The sequence below is a fragment of the Halichoerus grypus genome, chromosome 8 (genome assembly GCF_964656455.1).
Source record: "Halichoerus grypus chromosome 8, mHalGry1.hap1.1, whole genome shotgun sequence".
In the NCBI taxonomy this organism is placed as follows: Eukaryota; Metazoa; Chordata; class Mammalia; order Carnivora; family Phocidae; genus Halichoerus; species Halichoerus grypus.
Window position 1 is genome coordinate 125,454,629 of NC_135719.1, and position 18,269 is coordinate 125,472,897.

The 18,269-nt window shown below is 57.6% G+C and overlaps 1 protein-coding gene across 4 annotated transcripts; it reads right to left on the reverse strand.

Moving 5' to 3' along the window:
- Positions 1-47: 47 nt before the first annotated feature.
- On the reverse strand, positions 48-15,532 carry RPS6KL1 (ribosomal protein S6 kinase like 1). 4 transcript variants are annotated; one of them, XM_078053968.1, is made up of 10 exons: positions 13,753-15,395; positions 12,438-12,562; positions 11,475-11,567; positions 5,499-5,546; positions 4,990-5,122; positions 3,551-4,159; positions 3,067-3,156; positions 2,818-2,900; positions 1,688-1,783; positions 48-1,436 (listed from the first exon to the last, which is right to left on the reverse strand). In XM_078053968.1, the coding sequence occupies exons 1-10, from the start codon at positions 14,015-14,017 to the stop codon at positions 1,326-1,328; spliced, it is 1,653 nt and encodes a 550-aa protein (XP_077910094.1). In that variant the 5' UTR covers positions 14,018-15,395; the 3' UTR covers positions 48-1,325. The 4 variants fall into 4 exon arrangements, with proteins under 4 accessions (XP_077910094.1, XP_077910092.1, XP_077910091.1 ...); XM_078053965.1 differs by lacking the exons at positions 48-1,436; positions 1,688-1,783; positions 2,818-2,900 and having other exon boundaries at positions 2,987-3,156; positions 13,753-14,041; positions 14,139-15,398; XM_078053964.1 differs by lacking the exons at positions 48-1,436; positions 1,688-1,783; positions 2,818-2,900 and adding an exon at positions 15,408-15,532 and having other exon boundaries at positions 2,988-3,156; positions 13,753-14,041.
- Between the last annotated feature and the right edge of the window lie 2,737 nt (positions 15,533-18,269).

The window sequence follows — 18,269 nt, forward strand, 5'->3', positions numbered from 1 at the left end:
TTCTGGCAGGGCTGCTCTGGTTGCATTCAGGAGGCAAGGACACCATAGGCAATGGCAGGCTTTATTGGGGGGTGGGGGGCATGGGCAAGGCCCAGGGAAAGCAGGCGCAGGCTGTGTTCCCCCCGTGTGCCCTCTGCAGGACTGGTCTCTACCCGTAGAGTTAGAGTTGGACCTTCACAGCCAGACTGGAGAAGTGTCGGAGGCGCCCCCTGGTGGTGGTGGAGACACTGGGAGGAAGGAGTTGGGGGCAGAGGTCTGGTGGAAATTTCCTTCTTAGGCGCCACACCCCAGTGACAGGATAAGCCCCGAGGGGAATCAGAGGACCCCCAAACCTGGGGAGGGGATTGTCTTTGGGGCAACTACTTACCCCAGCTCTTCAGGGACCAGAATCATTTTGCTTCTGGCTAAAAGCTTAGGCAATCATTCCAAGTGTTTTGTGAAGTCACAGTGGGCGGTGAATTGAATGGACCCTCAAGACTAAAATGCAAAATGGTAAATAGGACAAATGCCTGAGAAGGGATTGTAATGAGTACAAAGTGTGGTAGTTGCTCCAGCCTGGAGGCCCAGGGGGTAGACTCCCCTTCCCACACCGGTGGGCTAGCTGGGGAAGAGAGCTCTTTATTCTGTTTTCAGAATGACTCTAAGTGCCAGAGCTGTGCCTTCCTCTCCCCTGATGCTTATCCTTATTTCTCTCTCCTGCCTGCCTTTTGTTCTCCAGTCTGAAGTCATAAGACGGGGCATGGTCAGGTTGGGGAGTGGATCATCCTGTCCCCCACCCTCCCACCCCGTGCAGGAATAGCCTGGGAGGGGGAAGAGGCCGAGTTGCACGGCTAAGATGAGCAGGCAGGGCAGCCCTGGTTTGGGTCCACTGGGCCAGTGGACCAGTATCCTGAGATGAGTCTCCAGAGATGTCCCCGGTGGGGCACATGGCCGCTATGAGTCACGAAACCTTGCCGTCCACTCAGCAGGCGGGCAGGAGCTCAGAGCTCATGCTGCGGAAGGCACCCTGTGGCCTGGCAGGTCTGCGGTCAAGGTACAGGGAGCTGTTGACTGACGGGTGGAGGATGGATGGGCGGAGGGGTCCGAGCTTCCCAGCCGGGTGGGATCTCCCCCTCAGCAGAGACCAGAAGGGGTCTCCAGAGCTGGGTGGGGGATGCCCAGGCCCTTCTGGGCAGTAGCGATGGTTACGATGGTGCCCAAGAGTGGCGCTGAGCAGCTGCCTTCTTTGCCCGAGGGTCACTGATGAGACGGGCCAGCTCTGGGCGGCAGCGGGTAGAGCAGATCCAGACTAGTCCAGCAGCTTCCATGACCCGCTCCGCCCCCTCTTACCCCACCAGTTCGCTCCACCGGGTGGTACTGAAAAAGGGGTGGGCCTTGAGCTTGTTGGCACCGCCGCCTCCAGCACCCAGGCGCCGGGTAGGATCAAACTGCAGCAGCTGGGGACAAAGCCCGGGGCGTTGGCAGGCCTGCCCAGTGCCCACTCCCCAGCCGCCCGGCCCACGGCACTCCCAGTGCTACCTGGGGGGCAGGTGGTGGTCAGCCCCCAGCACACACAGCTTTGTTCCCATGTCCCCCTGCACCCACCTCAGACGTCCAGCCTGTGGGGCTGCTGCTCACGCCGGAGCTCTGCCCTCCCAGCACCCCCTCGCGCCAAGCAGCGGCCGCCTCGGGACCAGCCGTGGCTCACCTCGGTCAGCAGGGAGGCCGCCGGGCGACTGAGCCACTCGGGCAGCTGGAGCCGGGTGTGGGGCTGGATTCCCGAGGGGTGGCTCTGCGACAGGGCCTGGGAAGACAGGGAGGGGGGCAGGCCCGCAGTGTGCGCACGCTCCCGTGGCAGCCGGGATTTACCTTCCCCTGTGTCCCGTCCCGTGGGGATGAGGACGACGGTTGTCTTTCGCTTTGGACCTACTGCATGCCAGGAAGATGCCTGACGTCCCTTATCCGTAATTTCCACGACCACCCTCAAAGTAAGTTCTGGCATCTTCATTTTAAAGGCAAGAAGCAGGCTCGGGAGGTAAAGGGACTTTTATGCTGAGTTCAGGGTTGGAACCCAGGTCCGTCTGGCTCCAGGCCTGCCAGAAGCATCGATGAGGGCAGGCCCTCCGGCAGGAGCAGCACTGGAGCACAGCGGGGACTTCCGGGGCTCAGGCAGAGCGGCCAGACGCAACCCGGCGGGAGGCCGAGAGGAGAGAAGCCCGCTCTGGGGGCTGTCGGGGGCTAACAAGAGGGCGCCAGGACAGACGTCAGGCCCCCCTTCATCCGCTCCTGTCCTCTCCTGCTCGACTGTAGTCTGGCCTCGCCCTTGCTGCCTGGCCTCACCAGCCCCACGTGTGATGCTGAGCTCAGGGAGGGGCACAGAGGGCAGAGGCCGCTGTCCTTCAGCCAAAACCGGAGCTTACAGCCCCGACGGCCGTGGGGGGGGTGGGGAAGGAGCAGTGAGGAGCAGCGGCTGGGGGGGATGAGTCAGTGGCCTTCCAGGGAAGAAGGGTTGTGTCAAATTCCACCCTCCCTCCAGACCACGCAGGGTTTCTCCTCCGGAACCCTTCCCTGACTAGCCCAGCTCAAGTCCTTTACCTAAGTTGCAGTCTCGCTAGCTCTAGCCAGTAGTGGGGCGGGGCTGCTCGGCGTGTCCATGCCCTGGGTGGGAGGGGCTTCCCAAGGCTCTCAGGGCCTGCGGGGGCAGCTGCGGGGGAGGGAACGGCCAGGTCTTGGAGAACCAGGTAGCCTCAGCCCCGACCCTGGCTGGTTGGACTAAGCCGAGCCCATCCTACCCTCAGTGACACCCAGCAGGGCTCCCCACCCTGCCCCGCTACTCACGGTTCCGGTCAGCATTTCATACAGCAGAGACCCAAAGCTCCACCAGTCACAGGCTTCCGTCAGCTCAGAAATCCCACCCACCTCTGGGGGAATAAGAACACACATGTCCCAGCCTCACCCCAGAGGCCTGGTCCCCACTCTACCCCTCTGACCCAGACGCGGCCCCTTCCCACTATCATTCTTAGCCCACGGCTCAACCCACAGCGGCACCCAAGATCTCAGGCCCCCCGGCCCCTCCTCCGCTCTTGCCTGGGGCACTGTAGAGATTGTCCAAGGCCTCCCTGCAGTAGTGGGGCTCCACCTCTGCCCACTGGCCGAAATACGTGAGCCGGATGTGACCTTCTCAGCCAGTGTGTGCAGGGAGGGAAAAGGGTGGACAAAACTTATGGTTAGTAGTCCTGGAGCAGGTGGGAGGGGACTCCAGGGCTTCCCCCAACAGGCACTGGGTAGAGCCTCCCTAGGGCCTGGTCCCCTAAGGCCCAGAAACAACCAAGTTTTCCTAGGAGCTGCCGCCTTGGACTCAGGCTCAGGCTCAACCTTGGCCAACCAGACTTGGCAGAGTCCCGAGTGAAGAGGCCAGGGGGAGAGGCAGGGGGCAGCAGATAACCTCAGAGGTCCCCTGGACTTTGGAGACCTCTCCTTCGCTGGCTGGAGGCTTTGGGGACCCCATGTGAGAGGTGGGGTGGGGTGAGGACAGCCTAATCCCCCCTCCTCCCGGGCCCCGGGCACCTACCTGCCTGGTCCAAGAGCAGGTTGCGGGGATTGAGGTCTCGGCACAGCACCCCCTGCTGGTGCAGCGCCTCCAGGGCGAGCAGGGTCTCAGCCGCCCACTGCTTCACCTGCTCTTCCTTCACCCTCCAGGCGCCCCGGCCAGACCCCGGTCGGGCCCTAGCTGCTAAGGGGTGGCTCGGACTTCTGCCTCGGCCACAGGCCCCCAGCACCCGGACAGCCCCCTGATGAACCCAAGGGAGCCCCCAAGAGGGCCTCACGTCCAAGCTCTGGCCAGGTCGCCGCCTGGCTTGGAGGTGCAGGCGGCCACCCGGGGACTTAAGAAGGTCCGAGGGGCAGGAAGCATGGGTCCTGGCGGAGGGGTCACCTTCAGCCTCTCTCTGGGGAGTGATGGGTGGGGCCTCCCTGGCTGGGGGAAGGCTCCGAGAAGTCCGTGGAAGCTCCCGAAGGATTCTGTCTGGCAGGCAGGTGGGTCCCAGGGGGAGCAGTGCTGGGGTCTGGAGGCCGAGGGGTGAGTTGAGCGGAGCCTTCATCCTCTCCGGGCTGGAGCCAGACCTGCCCCCAGACTGTTGGGGCTCCTCCTGGGAGAGCAGGTGGGACCAGAGCGTGCCCCCTGGGCCATGCAGAGGAGCAGTGAGCATGGGGACAGGGGAGAAGAAGAGCGTGGACACCACGTCCCCAACTCTTGCCTCCCCTCCACCCAGCATGAGCCCCCTCTCTTCCACATCTCACCTGTGCCCCCTCCCTCCTCAGCCCGGAATGCCCTCTGCTCTCCCTTTGACCCACCCAGAGGGGACCCGGCCTCACAAGCTGGCGCAAAAAGGTGCTTAACGCCAAGGGAGTTGTAAATTATTGTTCCTGCCCGTGGTTTGGGTGGTAGGTTCACCCGTGCTCAATAGAATTTTTTACTTTTTAGGGAGGACAGTATAATGAAATTTAAGCAAGTAAAATAAAAGAAGACCAGGCATGGACCTGCAATGACTCTATGTCATGACCCAAGGATGTGTCCCTCATTAAAAAAAAAAAAATCACTGTAATAGGGTGATGGATAATCTGCTCCATGGCCCCGCTGCTGTCCTCACAGCCTCAGGCACCACCATCCCCTGTGGCCACTCCAAAGAATGGGCACAGACCAGAAAAATGAAAAGAGCCCAAACTGGAGGAAATGGTGACAACGGGGACATCTGCACCAATGCCCTCTCACGGCCCAGGACGTGACCCTCCTCCAGACGTCCCCTGCCCCCCGCCTGGCGCCACCCAGAGGCCTGCCCCAGCCCGATCTGCCATCCTCCCCCCCCCCCCCCCCCAGGAAACCTGGGTCCCCCGCTCGGCGCTGCACGTCTGGTGCAAGTTACCCCCTCCTCGTGCTTGGCATTTTAAGGGGATGAAAAAGGACATGCCAAAGGCCTGAGGAGCTGACGGGGACCCCCGAGGCCCCCTCACCTTGCACGTGCTCCAGCTGCAGGAAGATGGAATCCTCACTCACAAAGTAGCGAAGCAGCTTCGTCATGTAGGGGACGCCGTGCGGGATGATGGTCAGCCGCTCCCGGTTCGCCACGTGACACCTGGACAGGCTCTGGGGGGAGGACAGGCAGGTCAGCGGGGCCCTGCAGGGGATGTCCTAGCCTGGCTTTAGGGGCAAACAGATGATAGGGGTTAGAACCCACCCCAAAGAGCAACTGCCTCCCCCAGTTCCTGACCTGGCCCTCACCCCTGCTCCCACCACAGAATCCAGGCCCTCACCCCTCCGAAACAAGGATGAGGCAGTGTGTGTGTGTCTGGGAGGCGGGGGACATGCTCAGGGGCAGAACAAGCAGCTTTTAGATTTGGAGGGAGCCTGGTCTTCAGGTACAGGTTCTGGGTGGGAGGTTCCCCAGAGGGTAGGGGTTCCAAGAGTGGTGGGAAAGCTCCAGGGGGGAATGCAGGGTGGCAGGGGACTAAGTGGCACCTGCCTTTACCACGAAGGTCCCTCCGGTCGCTGGGTCCTGGACCAGCTGCACCTGCCAAGGTCCAGGAGGCACCAGTCAAGGCACAGGCTACTTCCTGGGGCTCCAGGGCCCGAGCCCCAGCTCCCCAGGTTCCTCTCTCCAGGGCAGGCTGTAGTGGTGCAGTGTGTGCCCCTGGCCCCCCAACGAGCTGACACCAATCCTGTCCTCACCGCCCCCTTCGTTAGACCTGCAGTTTTCGCTCCGGTGCCAGCCCTCAGGTCAGGCTGGGACCCCTACTCTGTCTCCAGTGCTCTCTGGGCTCACCCTTAGGGAGCCCGATCACCGTGTCTACTTTCCTGTCTCCCCCCTCGGCTATGAGCAATATGAGGGCACGGACTCCCCTGTCAGCTCTATTCCCAGAGTCCCGCACGGTGCAGGGATGTCGGAGATGCTTCATCCGCGCATGGAGCGTGGTCCCTCCTGCGGGGTTTGAGGGTGTCCTGGCTGGCCGGGACCTCAGAGCCAGTCACCTCTTCTGATCTCTTATTTTACAGGTGAAGCAGCTGAGGCTTTGAGAGTGCAGCCCAAGGTCACCCATGGGCCGAGCCGTGCCCAGGAACACACAGGCTTGGCGTGCTCCTTTGGGTCCCTCCCACTGCCTGCCCCTCCCCTTTTTTAAATAGTCTTTCTCTCTGGAGGCGTCTCTGGAGAACAGCCCCCTTCTCCCGTTGCTTTTGGTCCAAGGCAGCAACATGCCAATTGCTGGGTCAGGGCCTTGTTTGGAGTTGGGCCCTTGACTCATCTCTGTGGTGGGCAGGGGTGGACCCCAGCCACAGGAGAGAGCAGGAGCCTGCTGGGGCAGGAAAGCAGATTTGGCCAGGGGCGGGGCATGTGGGGGCAAGACCAGCACCCTGATGTCGTGACTCCTTGGCTGCTGCCTGCCCTGCAGACACTCCCCTTGGTGGCAGGTGGGCACCCCTCCCCCCCAGCCAGGCCACAGGCAGTGGCGAAGGCTGCATCCGAGGACTGGGTGGGAAAGGGGCACTGGGTTTAAATCTCGGGCAAGTGAATTGATTTTCTCATCTACCAAACAGGAATTACAAATGCCCACCTTCCCTCATTACTGGTTTGCTGAAGCCATAAATAGAAAGGCCCTTTATGGGCGCCTGGGTGGCTCAGCTCGGGTCAGGATCTCAGGGTCCTGGGATGGAGCCCCACATCGGGCTCCCTGCTCCGCGGGGAGCCTGCTTCTCCCTCTCCCTCTGCCCCTCCCCCGCTTGTTCTCTTTCTGTCTAATAAATAAAATCTTTTTTAAAAAAGGCCCGGGCGCCTGGGTGGCTCAGTTGGTTAAGCGACTGCCTTCGGCTCAGGTCATGATCCTGGAGTCCCGGGATCGAGTCCCGCATCGGGCTCCCTGCTCAGCGGGGAATCTGCTTCTCCCTCTGACTCTCCCCCCCTCATACTCTCTCTCATTCTCTCTCTCTCTCAAATAAATAAATAAAATCTTTAAAAATAAATAAATAAAAATAAAAAATACATTTAAAAAGGCCCTTTGTTTCTATAAAGGCCAGGAGAACGCCAGTTGCCACATTTGCCACATCACACTGCCTCTCTGGACCTTGTTCAACTGCAAAATGGGGTGATGGCAGTACCCGCTTTAGGTCAGGAGGACCACTCCATTCCAGCAGACACGTCTAACGGCCGCCCGCGCCTGCCACGCCACATGCCCTCCCTCGATAATCTGCACTGACTGTCCCTGACATTGTCGTAGGGAAGCCCCATGCTGGCTAAGAGCCCTTATTCTGTGCTAAATGCTTTATACAGATTACTTAATTTTAGCCCCACAGCCCTACCAGGTGAGTGTTATGAATGACCCCTTTTATTGATGAAGAAGCTGAGGTTCAGAGAGGTTATGTCACCTATAGTCCCACTGCTAAAAAGCGGTAGAGGCGGGATTTGAAGCCAGGCAGGGATGATCCCAGAGCCCTGGAGACCTAACTGCAAGGGCGGCACAGCCAGGTGACCATGGCACCTGCCCTCCCTTTGGTCTCAGCTCCCCGTCAGTGCCCTTCCGGAGGCAGCAGTGATGCCTGCCTTCTGACCGCCAGAGGTCTCTCCTCCAACAGCCAGAGATGGAACCCAGCCCGCCCCCAGCTCTTTGACCAAATTTGCGCAATGTTTGAAAAAGCAAGACAGAAAATTCTGGGGTCATTTAGGGGAATCGAGTTTCCCACAAATACTGACACCCTGGATAATTCCCCACTGTCCCTTGCCAACTGGGATTCCCTACCACCTTGTCCTGGCTAAGGTCCTCTCAGAGAGTCCAAACCACCAGCGGTGAAGGCTCCGGAAGCCAGATTTAAAACTTGATCAGTATGCTGAAACAAGTGTGTTTAAATATATATATATATATTTATGTATTTTTTAATACACACTCGTGCACGCACACATCTACCTATCTAGAAAGAAATAGACCAAAACACTAATAGCAATTATCTTGGAGCTAGGTAGGATGGTGGGGAATATATATATGGTTTTAAACTCCTTTCTCTTTCATATCTCAAGAGCAGAGGGGGCATTTTCCCCTTAAAGTAAGCAAACAAAAAAATCCCCCTCCTCTTTCGCTCAGTGCTATGGGGGACAGAACACTAGCTAGTCACTTGACCTTATGAACCTCTGTTTCATTCTCTGTAAGACAATTATTAAAATGCAGCACTGTCCAAGGGCGCCTGGGTGACTCAGTCGGTTAAGCATCTGCCTTCGGCTCAGGACATCCCAGGGTCCTGGGACTGAGCCCCACATAGGGTTCCCTGCTCAGCGGGAAGACTGCTTCTCCCTCTCCCGCTCCTGCTCCCCCTGCTTGTGCTCTCTCTGTCAAATAAATAAATATAATCTTAAAAAAAAAATGCAGCTCTGTCCAAGGTGCCTAGATGGCTCAGTTGGTTGAGCATCCGACTCTTGATTTTGGCTCAGGTCATGATCTCAGGGTCGGGAGATAGAGCCCCGTATCGGGCTCTGTGCTCAGCTCCGTGTCTGCTTGGGTCCCTCCTCCCATCCCTGCACTCTCTCTCTCTCTCTCAAATAAATAAATAAATCTTAAAAAAAAAAAAAATAAAATGCAGCACTGTTCATTGGAATATGAAATATATGTCTGCACTGTCCAATACAGAAGCCATTAACCATATGAAAAGCCAACAAGTCCTTGAAACATGGTTGGGTAAATGAGAAGCAGAATATTTAATTTTAACTAATTTTAACTTCAACAGTCTTATGTGGCTAATGACTACTGGATGGGGCTGCACAGCCTAGTGCTTTTTTCCCAGGGCAACTGAGAGGGTTTAATGCAACAGTTTCGCAAATGAGAATGTGCCTTACTCATGTCAGGTGAATGTTGCCATTTGGAAGGTAGAAGGTAGTTCTGGGTGTCCCTACTTCACCTTTTCATAAAGGGAATTTTTTTTTTTTAAAGATACCCCCTGAGATCTTGGGACATGGAACAATGAAAGCTTTGGTGAAACACATTAACACTTTCTTTAAAAATGCCCAAAGTATCAAAATCCCAGGAGGACTCTCTCATGGAGCAACCAAATCCAAAAGTTCCAAACAGGTTCTCCAACTCCAAGGCCCACAGGGGCCTGGGATGTGAACCAAGGGGGCAGGGCAGGGACAGGAACAAACCAGAGGACTGGTGTCCCATTAAGACCGGCAGCCCCCCGCCCCCGACTCCTTGCTGCCACGTGAGGATGTGAGCCAGCATTTCCAGATCTTCCAATTTTGCAGGAGAAGCAGGAAATCTGGACTTCTATATGAAACCTGCCAATTTTTAAATGTTGGTAAGTAATGATAATTTTAAAAAACACCCGTGTGTTCGAGCCAAAAAAACAAGTAACTTGGATGGCCTTCTTTTTCTTCCCCATCTCTGGCTCCTACATGAGGCTCAGCAAACATGTGGTGATCTCTCTCAGGCCCCCCATGCTCCCTGAGAACAAACCCCTGGGTATTCTAGCCAGAGACCTATCTAGTCCCTGATCCCCCCCCCGCCCCGCACCTTGCAGTTTCCAGTAACCCCCTCCCCCTGCCAGCACCTCCTTAGCCCCTAGGGATCCCTTTCCCAGCCCGGTTCACCTAACAAGTGGGCATCTCCGGGGGCACTCCAGGCTTCTTGAGCAGACCCTTGGCCCCTCGCTGGCCCCGAGGGCTGCTGGCCAGGCGCTGCTCTCCCGCCAGGATCTGCCTGGGCAGGGCTGCGGAATGGAGCGCCTGGCTGCAGGGACCTGGGCCCAGGGGCCCTAACATCTCTCCTAATTTGGGGACGATGATGTTCCCGACTTGGAAATGACACAGGAAAGGGAAGCAGGATCTCAGGAGGGAGGTGGAGTAGGTAAACTGGATGCCCAAGAGAGGGTAAAAAAGGAATGAAAGAATCTCAAAACAGAATGGTTGGGCTTGGCCTTATTTTGTGCTTCCCATATGCACAGGCCTCAGAATCCTGGATTCTGAAAATGCTTTGCATATGCGTGTCCTGGGGTCAAACAAATTCGGGAAATTCTATCACAGACCTCCTTCTCGGAAACTCATGGTATACATTTGCATCCCCAAAGCTCTGCAAACTCCTATAATTAAAAAAACAAAGTCATGTCACTCTAACTCCCTGTAACCCGCACTGGTTGGACCTGGAACCCCCGCTCTCCACACCACCTATGGTTCAGCGGGATCCCACGTGAGGAAAAGGTGGTGGCAGTCCCCTCCGGGCCGGTCTGTGGGAGCCGCTGTCCTTGGCTGGGGCCGCACAGACGAGTGCAGTTGGAGGGAAGGCAGATGGAAGCTGGCCGGGCCTTGGCTGACAGACTGGGGCCTGTTCCAGGGACCTGGGGAAGCAGCTGGAGCGCGGCTGGGGGACGGGAAGCCTGCACGCCTCCCCGCCCGCCCTTGTCACTAGCATTTAGGGCCATCAAACGTGTATCAAATGTTTCAGCGTGTGCCAGGCCTTTCCCAAAAGTTATTTCATTTTAGTTCCCACATGCCCCCGTGGGGGGGAGGATTCTTATCTGGCTCACAGATGAGGAAACCAACGGGGAGGTGAGGGGTTTGCTGCAGCCACACTGCGTGCGGCAGGCGTCCTCTGTGAGCCACGGGCCCGGCAAAATCCCCGAGGAGTGTTTAAATTACAGATGCCTGGGCTCAATGCTGGAAATTCTGCCTCCACAGGCCTGGGGTGGGGCCCAGGAATCCCTATTTAGGAAGCTCCCCAGGTGATTCTGATGAACAGCCAATTTGAGAAAGACCCACGTTAGCAACTACTCAGGTGTGGCCTGGGTTGGGGCAGAGGGCAACCGAATATTGGCTCAGATCTCATTTCACTCAACTGTCTGTCCTTCTGGATCCCCCACTCTGAGGAGTGTCCCGTACAAGTTGGGATGTCGGCTCCTATCTCCCTGCCTGCCCCACATTAAGAGAAAAGGCCTTAGACGGCGTCAGGATGGCGGGGGGGGGGGGGGGGAGGGGGGGGCAGGAGGGGATGGGCAGAGCTGCTGAGGCCCCTCTGGGGGCCGGGACCCTCAGCAGGACAGGCTTCTGGAGAGGAGTGTACACTCGCACCACACGAACTCCTCAGCAGGACTTGGAGACAGCCCTGGGGTGCAGAGGGAGGGTGGGTGGGGGCCTGTGGGAAGCGGGAGGGGGAGTGAGCAGGGCCATGTGCGCTGGCCCTGCGCCCTGGGCACTGCTTCTCCGGCTTCTGTCTTGAGCCTCTAAGGGAGTGGTTGTCTGTCTGAGCTCCAGGCTATGGACAAGGGACCATTTGCCTCTTCTGTTCCCCTTTTCCTCTCCAGGACCTGACATGTGTGCTGGGCTGGGGGAAGGGTGGGGAGCCAATGGACACAGCTACTCTCCTCCCCTGGGGCCCTCCGACCCCTTTCCAGCCCCTTCTCCTCCCCCACCACCCCCATCTGCCTGCCCCATCTCCTTCAGCACCAAAACCGTGGCTGTCAGCTCACTCACCTTCTCGATGACCCCAACCACCTTGCAGCCCCTCAGCTGCTCCAGGGCAGAGCTCAGTGTGCGGATGGGCCGGAGCCTCAGGCTGCTGAAACCCTGCAGAGGTGGGAGACAGAACCCACAGACTCAGGGCCCAGCCCTCCTCAGGCACTGCCTTCTCACCGGGCCCTCCCCAGCTGCCAGAACAGCAGTGGGCACTAGGGGCAGAACTGGGGTCCATGGAGCACCCACCTCACAGGGAGCAGACAAGCTGGCCCTGACTGGCAGGGCCCCACCTCGGTCCCGGGTGACCACACTGCCCTCTACATTCGGCACCCCCCGCCAGCCCTCCTCCAAGGCCTAGGGGAGTCCTCAGGCTTCAGATCCCCTGTCTTGAAAGCCCCACCCATAGGAGGCAGGTGCTCCCAGGGGTGGGGAAATAACCCAGGGACATGAGGGTCTCAGGGAACATGCCTGGAAGACCCAGGCATGTGGCTCAGGCACCTGCTTTGGGGAAAAGCAGCCTAATAAGATGCAGAAGAGAAAATACCTTTCCAGCACTGTGGTGTATTTATCGAAAAACTCCGAGTATAAGTGGACCCACGCAGTTCAAACCCATTCAAGGGTCAACTGTGCTCACCCAAACTTCAACCCGTTCAAACTTCAACAGACGTGGGAAACTTGGAGTGTGTACACATGAAGCTTGTGTATGAGCCGTGCATGAGAGTCTGGAGGTGTGTGTGTGTTTACCCCGTGCGGGGGTGAGACTGGCCTGGAGACGATGTGCTAAGGGTTCGAAGATGAAGGAACTAGTTGGGTGTGGGAGACGGAGGGAGCCAGCAGAATGGCAGGGAGACAGCCCTGTCCCTGGCACGCACACAGCCCAGGACAGGAGGTGACAGCCCTCTGGCCCGTGGGGGGCGGGGGGCCTCGCTCTCTCCTCCCCCCCCACAGAGCCCTCAGGCCTTTGGGGAGCGGTCTCCTCACCGTGCCGGGGCCGGCCCCACCGCCCAGGGTCTTCTGCAGGTGGCAGGTGAAGATCTCCTCGGCCCGCCGCAGGTACTTGGTAATTTTCAGCTTCACAGCCTCGCATCGCTCCTTGTTGGGGTCGACTGTGGGGTGAGGGGGTCACCAGGACCCACCCCTGGCCCCGCGGGGGGGGCTGGGGCTCCGGCGCCCGCTGCCCGCCCTCTGCCCTCCGCAGGAGAGAGCGCCTGCTTCTGAGGCTGGTGTGCGGACAGTGCCCTGCCCGCCCCCATCCCCCCCCAGCCCAGCCTTCCTCTGGGCGGGAGACCGGCAGGTGCGGCCGCAGAAGGAAGATGGGGGGAGAGGCTGGGAACGGTGGTCACAGGTGGCACCCCCCCACCTCACTGGCTGCCATCACACCCCGGGAAGGAAGAGAGGGGGATTCCGGGGTCCGTTTTCAGAGCAGGAGACAGAAGCTCCCAGAGAACAGCCCTCTGCCTTCTCTGAGACCCAGTGTGAAAAGGCCGGAGTGGGGACCAGGATTGGAAGAAGAACAGATTCACTGGGCAGTCGGAAGCCCCGTTGGCGGGGCTCCGTGGCGGGGGTGGGGGAGTGAGGGGGGAGGAAGCGTGAAGCAGGGCCCGACTCCTACCCCCCCACCGCCCTCAGGGGTCTCCAGCTGGCCTCTCCCCTGCAGGCACAATGCCCCACTTTGCCCTAAACAGGCTGCTCTCTCTCTCTCTCTCACCAGATGGCCCTTCGTTTTGACTTCTAGAAAATACCCTATGCCGGCCTAGCCTGGCATCCCTTTCCCTCTTTTCTCCCCTCATTTCTTCCTCATTGCTCTTCCCACCAGAGAGGGAATTATCCATCATTAAACTCATCAGTCTCCCCCCTGGTGATGCAAGCCCCCAGGACAGGAGCCCCGCTCGCTCCAGGGACGTACGGGGTCAGCGCCCAGCCTCTGGATCCCCAACTGTTCAAGCCTCAGCTCTGCCACTGAGAGCTATGGAAACTTAAGCAAGTAATTTAACTGCCTGGTGCCTCAGTTTTCACATCTGGAAAATAGGAATAAAAATAGTTCCTATATACGACATCAACAACGTATGTAATCATTTCCATTACTGTGAGGTTCAAATGAGTTAATATAGGTAAAGCCCTTAGACCAGGGTCCGGCATACAGGAACCACTCACACAGGCCTTGCTGCCCTTGCCACAGGCCCTGTGGGGCCAGCCTAGAGCCCTGCTCACTCAGCACAGATGGACAGAGGATGGGGGGGGAGCCCCAAGCCCGCCCTGCCCCAGCAGCTCCCGCCCCTGGCCCCCCGGGCCTCACCGTGCACACCCCGCAGCAGCAGGTCCACGCCGTTCTGGTAGTGGTTGAAGGCTGCCTCGTAGTCCTCACTGACATCGCGCTCCAGGGCCAGCCGGATCTGCGTGGCTGCATCCACCAGGTAGTCGCGCTTGGTCACGTCAGGGGCCCCGGGAGCCACCAGGTTGCGAATCTGCTCCAGGTACACGCGGGCCTGGGACCGTGCTCGGGAGCAAGGCTCAGGCTCCAGGCCAGGGCCCGGGGGACACTCGCAGGCCACCAGGCTCATGGCTGCTTGCCCTGTGGCGGTGACCTGAAATCAACAGATGCCCTGGGGAGGCCCCGGCAGCGAACAACAGCCCATCGGTACCCTGGCTTCCTCCGCTGAAAACTGGGAGACTAATACTCACCTCCAAGGGCTGGAGGGATCAGAGCTAGTGTGGGTAACATCCCTCTACGGGGCCAGACCTTTTCTAAATGGTGATAATAGAATAATAACATGCTCGGGGCTCTTCCTTTCAATTCAAATTCACATCAACAGGTATTTCTTGAGCACTGGAGAGAGCTGAGGACATCTGTGATGCAGAACTGCCTTCCTGGGGTCTCACAGACAAACTAGTGTCTAGCACATGGGAAACATATGTTGGCCACACACCAAGGCTGTTCCTCACACTGTTCCCTCCATCCTGCCTATTCTCCTGGTCATACTCCTCCTACAGGAATCTCATTTATCCTTCAGGGTTCAGCTCAATGGCACCTCCCTGAAGAGGAGAGATTGCCCCCACCTTATTTAATTCCCTTTGGTGCGAGGTCAGCAAGTGAGGACCGCCCCCCCACACACACACACCCGAGCCTGGCAGAGAATTAGGCACAAGGCCTGGCCTTAAACCTGTGGGCAAATGAAATGACCGAGTGACAGATTCTGGATGGACGTAGGAGAAGGAGGGCAGAGCCGACCCGGCCCCAGGGAGGCAGCGGCACTCTCCTGGGCTCCGTGGGTAAGCCAGGGGGCCACGTGGCCTCCAAGGACCTAGCAGCAGCTGCTCCCTGAGCAGTGTGTGACAAAAGTGGTCAAGGGATAAGAGCAGTGGCTTCAGGAAAGGAAAGGGCTCTGGAGAGGTCCACAGAGCTGCCCCTACACCTCCGCCCCCAGCCTCAGTGGCACCTGTGTTCTCGCAGGCCCCACTAGGAAGGGCAGGGCCTGAACTTCCCAGACTAGGTCACCTCTGCCTCTGTGGAGAGAGGGAATAGATAGAACAGGATGGGGAGTGGGGCGGGGAGGGAAACCGACATCCCCCAGGCCAGCGGGAAGCTGAACTCCGGCCAGGATGCGGCCAGGGGGTGGAGGGAAGGAGGGAGGGAAGCCGCACCCTCCTTGCTCCGCCCAGCCACCCGGGACCCGCAGCTCGGAGGCCTGTGCTGGGGCGGGCGGGCGCCAAGGCCGAGGGGTTGGGCTGCTCGAGTCAGGCCACCGGGCCACCCCGCCGGGTTGGGTCCCCCGGGGCAGGACTGCGGGGCCGCGCCTGGACCCGGGAAGCTGAGCGCCCAGCCCGCGAGTCCCGGCACGCAAGGTGCGCCACCCCGCGCGGTGGGACCGAGGGAAGCTGGGGGAGTGAGAGGAGGGGCCGCCCTCGCCTGGAGGACCGGGGCCCGGAGGAGGAGCCGGGCAAACCCCGTACCTGCCCGAGCCAGGAGCTCGGTCCGCGCGGCCGGACCTACCCGGGCCGCCACCGCCCCTCGAGCGGGAGGCCGTGCACCACCCCGCCGCCTTGCGCCCTCCAGCCAGGTGCAGGGGCCTGGCCGGGTGCGGCCTGGCCATTGGCTGCGGATGAGCTCATCCTCCAGCGTTAGAATAAACCGCCAATCAGCACCCGGCTTCGTTTCTGCCGGCTCTTAAAGCCCCAGCATCCGCAAAGCCGGACCCTGGGAGAGGGAGTGAAGGGGGGAGGGGGGCGGTCCATAATCACCTAGGGCTGCGGGAGAGCCTGCTTCCGCAATCGAAGCCAACTAGGGGCGCAGGGATGGCTCAGTCGGTTGAGCTGGGACTCTTGGTTTCAGCTCAGGTCATGCTCTCAGGGTCCTGATCCAGCTCTGGGAGGGCTCCATGCTCAGCGAGGAGTCTGCTTGAGATTCTCTCTCTCCCTCTGCGCCTCCCCCTGCTCGCACTGGGGCACTCTCTGTCTCTCTCTCTAAAAATAAATTAATTAAAAAAAAAGAAATCTAGGTCGACTAGAAAACATGCATGCCACTTCTGGGACTTTTCTCATTCATTATTTCATTCGTTCGTTCAACTATTTAATACTTTTGTGCTGAGACACGACTATGCAGGAGGAACGAGATGCTGAGACACGGCGCTGGAACAGACAGCCTCTGCTCACGTCTTCAGGGGTTTACAGTCTAGGGAGGGATCTAGGGATTAAAGAACTAAAGAATACAGTTGATGGTTCATTCCAGTTGTGATCAGAGCTGCATCAGAGAAGCACCACAGGGCCTATGAGACTTACAAGGGGAATGACCTGGTCTGGGGGTCAGAAGGCTTTCTGGAGGAAGTGATATCTGAACTGGGCATACAGACCTCACTTTCTCTGCCTCCCCCCCACCCGCCCGCAGTGCTGCACTCATACTCTCCTTAGTGCACTGTCTCTCCCCTAGATATCTTATCATCCAGGTCCCCTTTCCTGAACCCCAACACCTCCTCCTCTATCCTCATTCCCAGTCAGAGACATGCTTCCTCCTTCCCTTGAAAACACAGGAGCTCTCTTCTTCTGTTTGCTCTCTGCCCACCAGCCAGGTCTGCACCCACATACTGCCTCCCCTTCCCACAGATGACCTGTCTGTGCCCCATCAAAGGCCAGCCTTCCACTTGGGATCAGCCCCGTCCTATCACCTACTCAAGGAACCATTCCAGCAATTCTCCCCTCTCTGTCCTGCATCATTAATTTTTGGCTCCCACCAGATCATTCTCATCTGATACAATCATAATGCTGATTCTACCATTTTTAAAGCAAAACAAGAAAACAAAACAAAACAAAACCACTCTTGGCCTCACTTCTCCCTTTATCCACCACCCTAGGTTTGTAGCAAAGCTCCTTGAAAGAGAGGTCTATGCTCGCCCTCTCATTTCTCTTCTCCTACTCTTTCTTGAACCTGCTCTGATGAGGCTTTCTTCTTCAACATTCCTCTGAAATTGCTCTTGGTCAGGGCACTGGAGTGGCTCAGTTGGTTAAGTGGCTGACTCTTGATTTGGCTCAGGCCATGATCTCAGGGTCATGAGATTGAGCTCTCTGTGGGGCTCCAAGTGGGGTCCTGCGCTGGGCATGGAGTCTGCTTAAGATTCTCTTTCCCTCTGCCCCTCCTCCCACTGCTCACTCACTCTCACTCTCAAAAAAAAAAGGGGGGGGCACCTGTGTGTCTCGTCGGTTGAGCATCAGACTCTTGGTTTCAGCTCAGGTCATGATCTCATGGGTTGTGGGATCGAGCCCCACATCAGCCTCCACACTCAGTGGGGAGTTGACTCGAGATTCTCTCCCTCTCCCTCTGCCCCTCCCCCGCTCTCTCTCTCAAATAAATAAATAAATAAGCAAAATCTTTAAAAAAAAAATGAAATTGCTCTTGGTCAAGTTACCAGTGACCTCCTGGTTGCTGAACCCAATGGTCATTGCTTGGTCTTCACTTTCCTTGACCTCTCAGAAGCATCCAGCCCAGGTGATCATGCCTTTCTCCCTAGGCTTCTGGAACCTACCCTCTCCTGGTTACCTCCTGTCTCACTAGCAGCCCCTTCCCAGTTTCCTTTGATGGCTCTTCTCCTCCTCTCCAGCTTCTGAATGTTACAGTGACCCAGGGTTCAGTCCTTGATGTTTTCCTTCCCTCTACCTTTATTGTCTTTTTTTTTTTTTTTAAGATTTTGTTTATTTATTTGACAGAGAGAATGAGAGAGTACGAGCAGGTAGAGGGGCAGAGGAAGAGGGAGAAGCAGGCTCCCCGCTGAGCAGGGAGCCCAATGCAGGGCTTGATTCCAGGACCCTGGGATCATGACCTGAGCTAAAGGCAGACGCTTAACCGACTGAGCCACCCAGACACCTCTATCCTTACTGTCTTGATGAGGATTGCACGTAGTCTTATGATTTTAAACAGCATTCTTCTATATGCTGATGGTTCTGTATATCTACTTATCTATTTACAGATATCTTCTTTTTTTAAAAAAAGATTTTATTTATTTATTTATATATTTGAGAGAGAGAGAGAGAGAGAAACAGCATGAGAGGGGAGAGGGTCAGAGGGAGAAGCAGGCTCCCCACTGAGCCGGGAGCCCGATGTGGGGCTTGATTCCAGGACTCCGGGATCATGACCTGAGCTGAAGGCAGTTGCTTCACCAACTGAGCCACCCAGGCGCCCCTTTACAGATATCTTCTATCTTCTGTATCTATTAGCCTTCGTCTCTCTACCAGACTTAAATATTTAATAGTCTAATAAAACATCTCAAATTCAACACGTCCAGAACTAAAGTTTTAAAACACAGCCTACAGAATTGGAGAAAACAT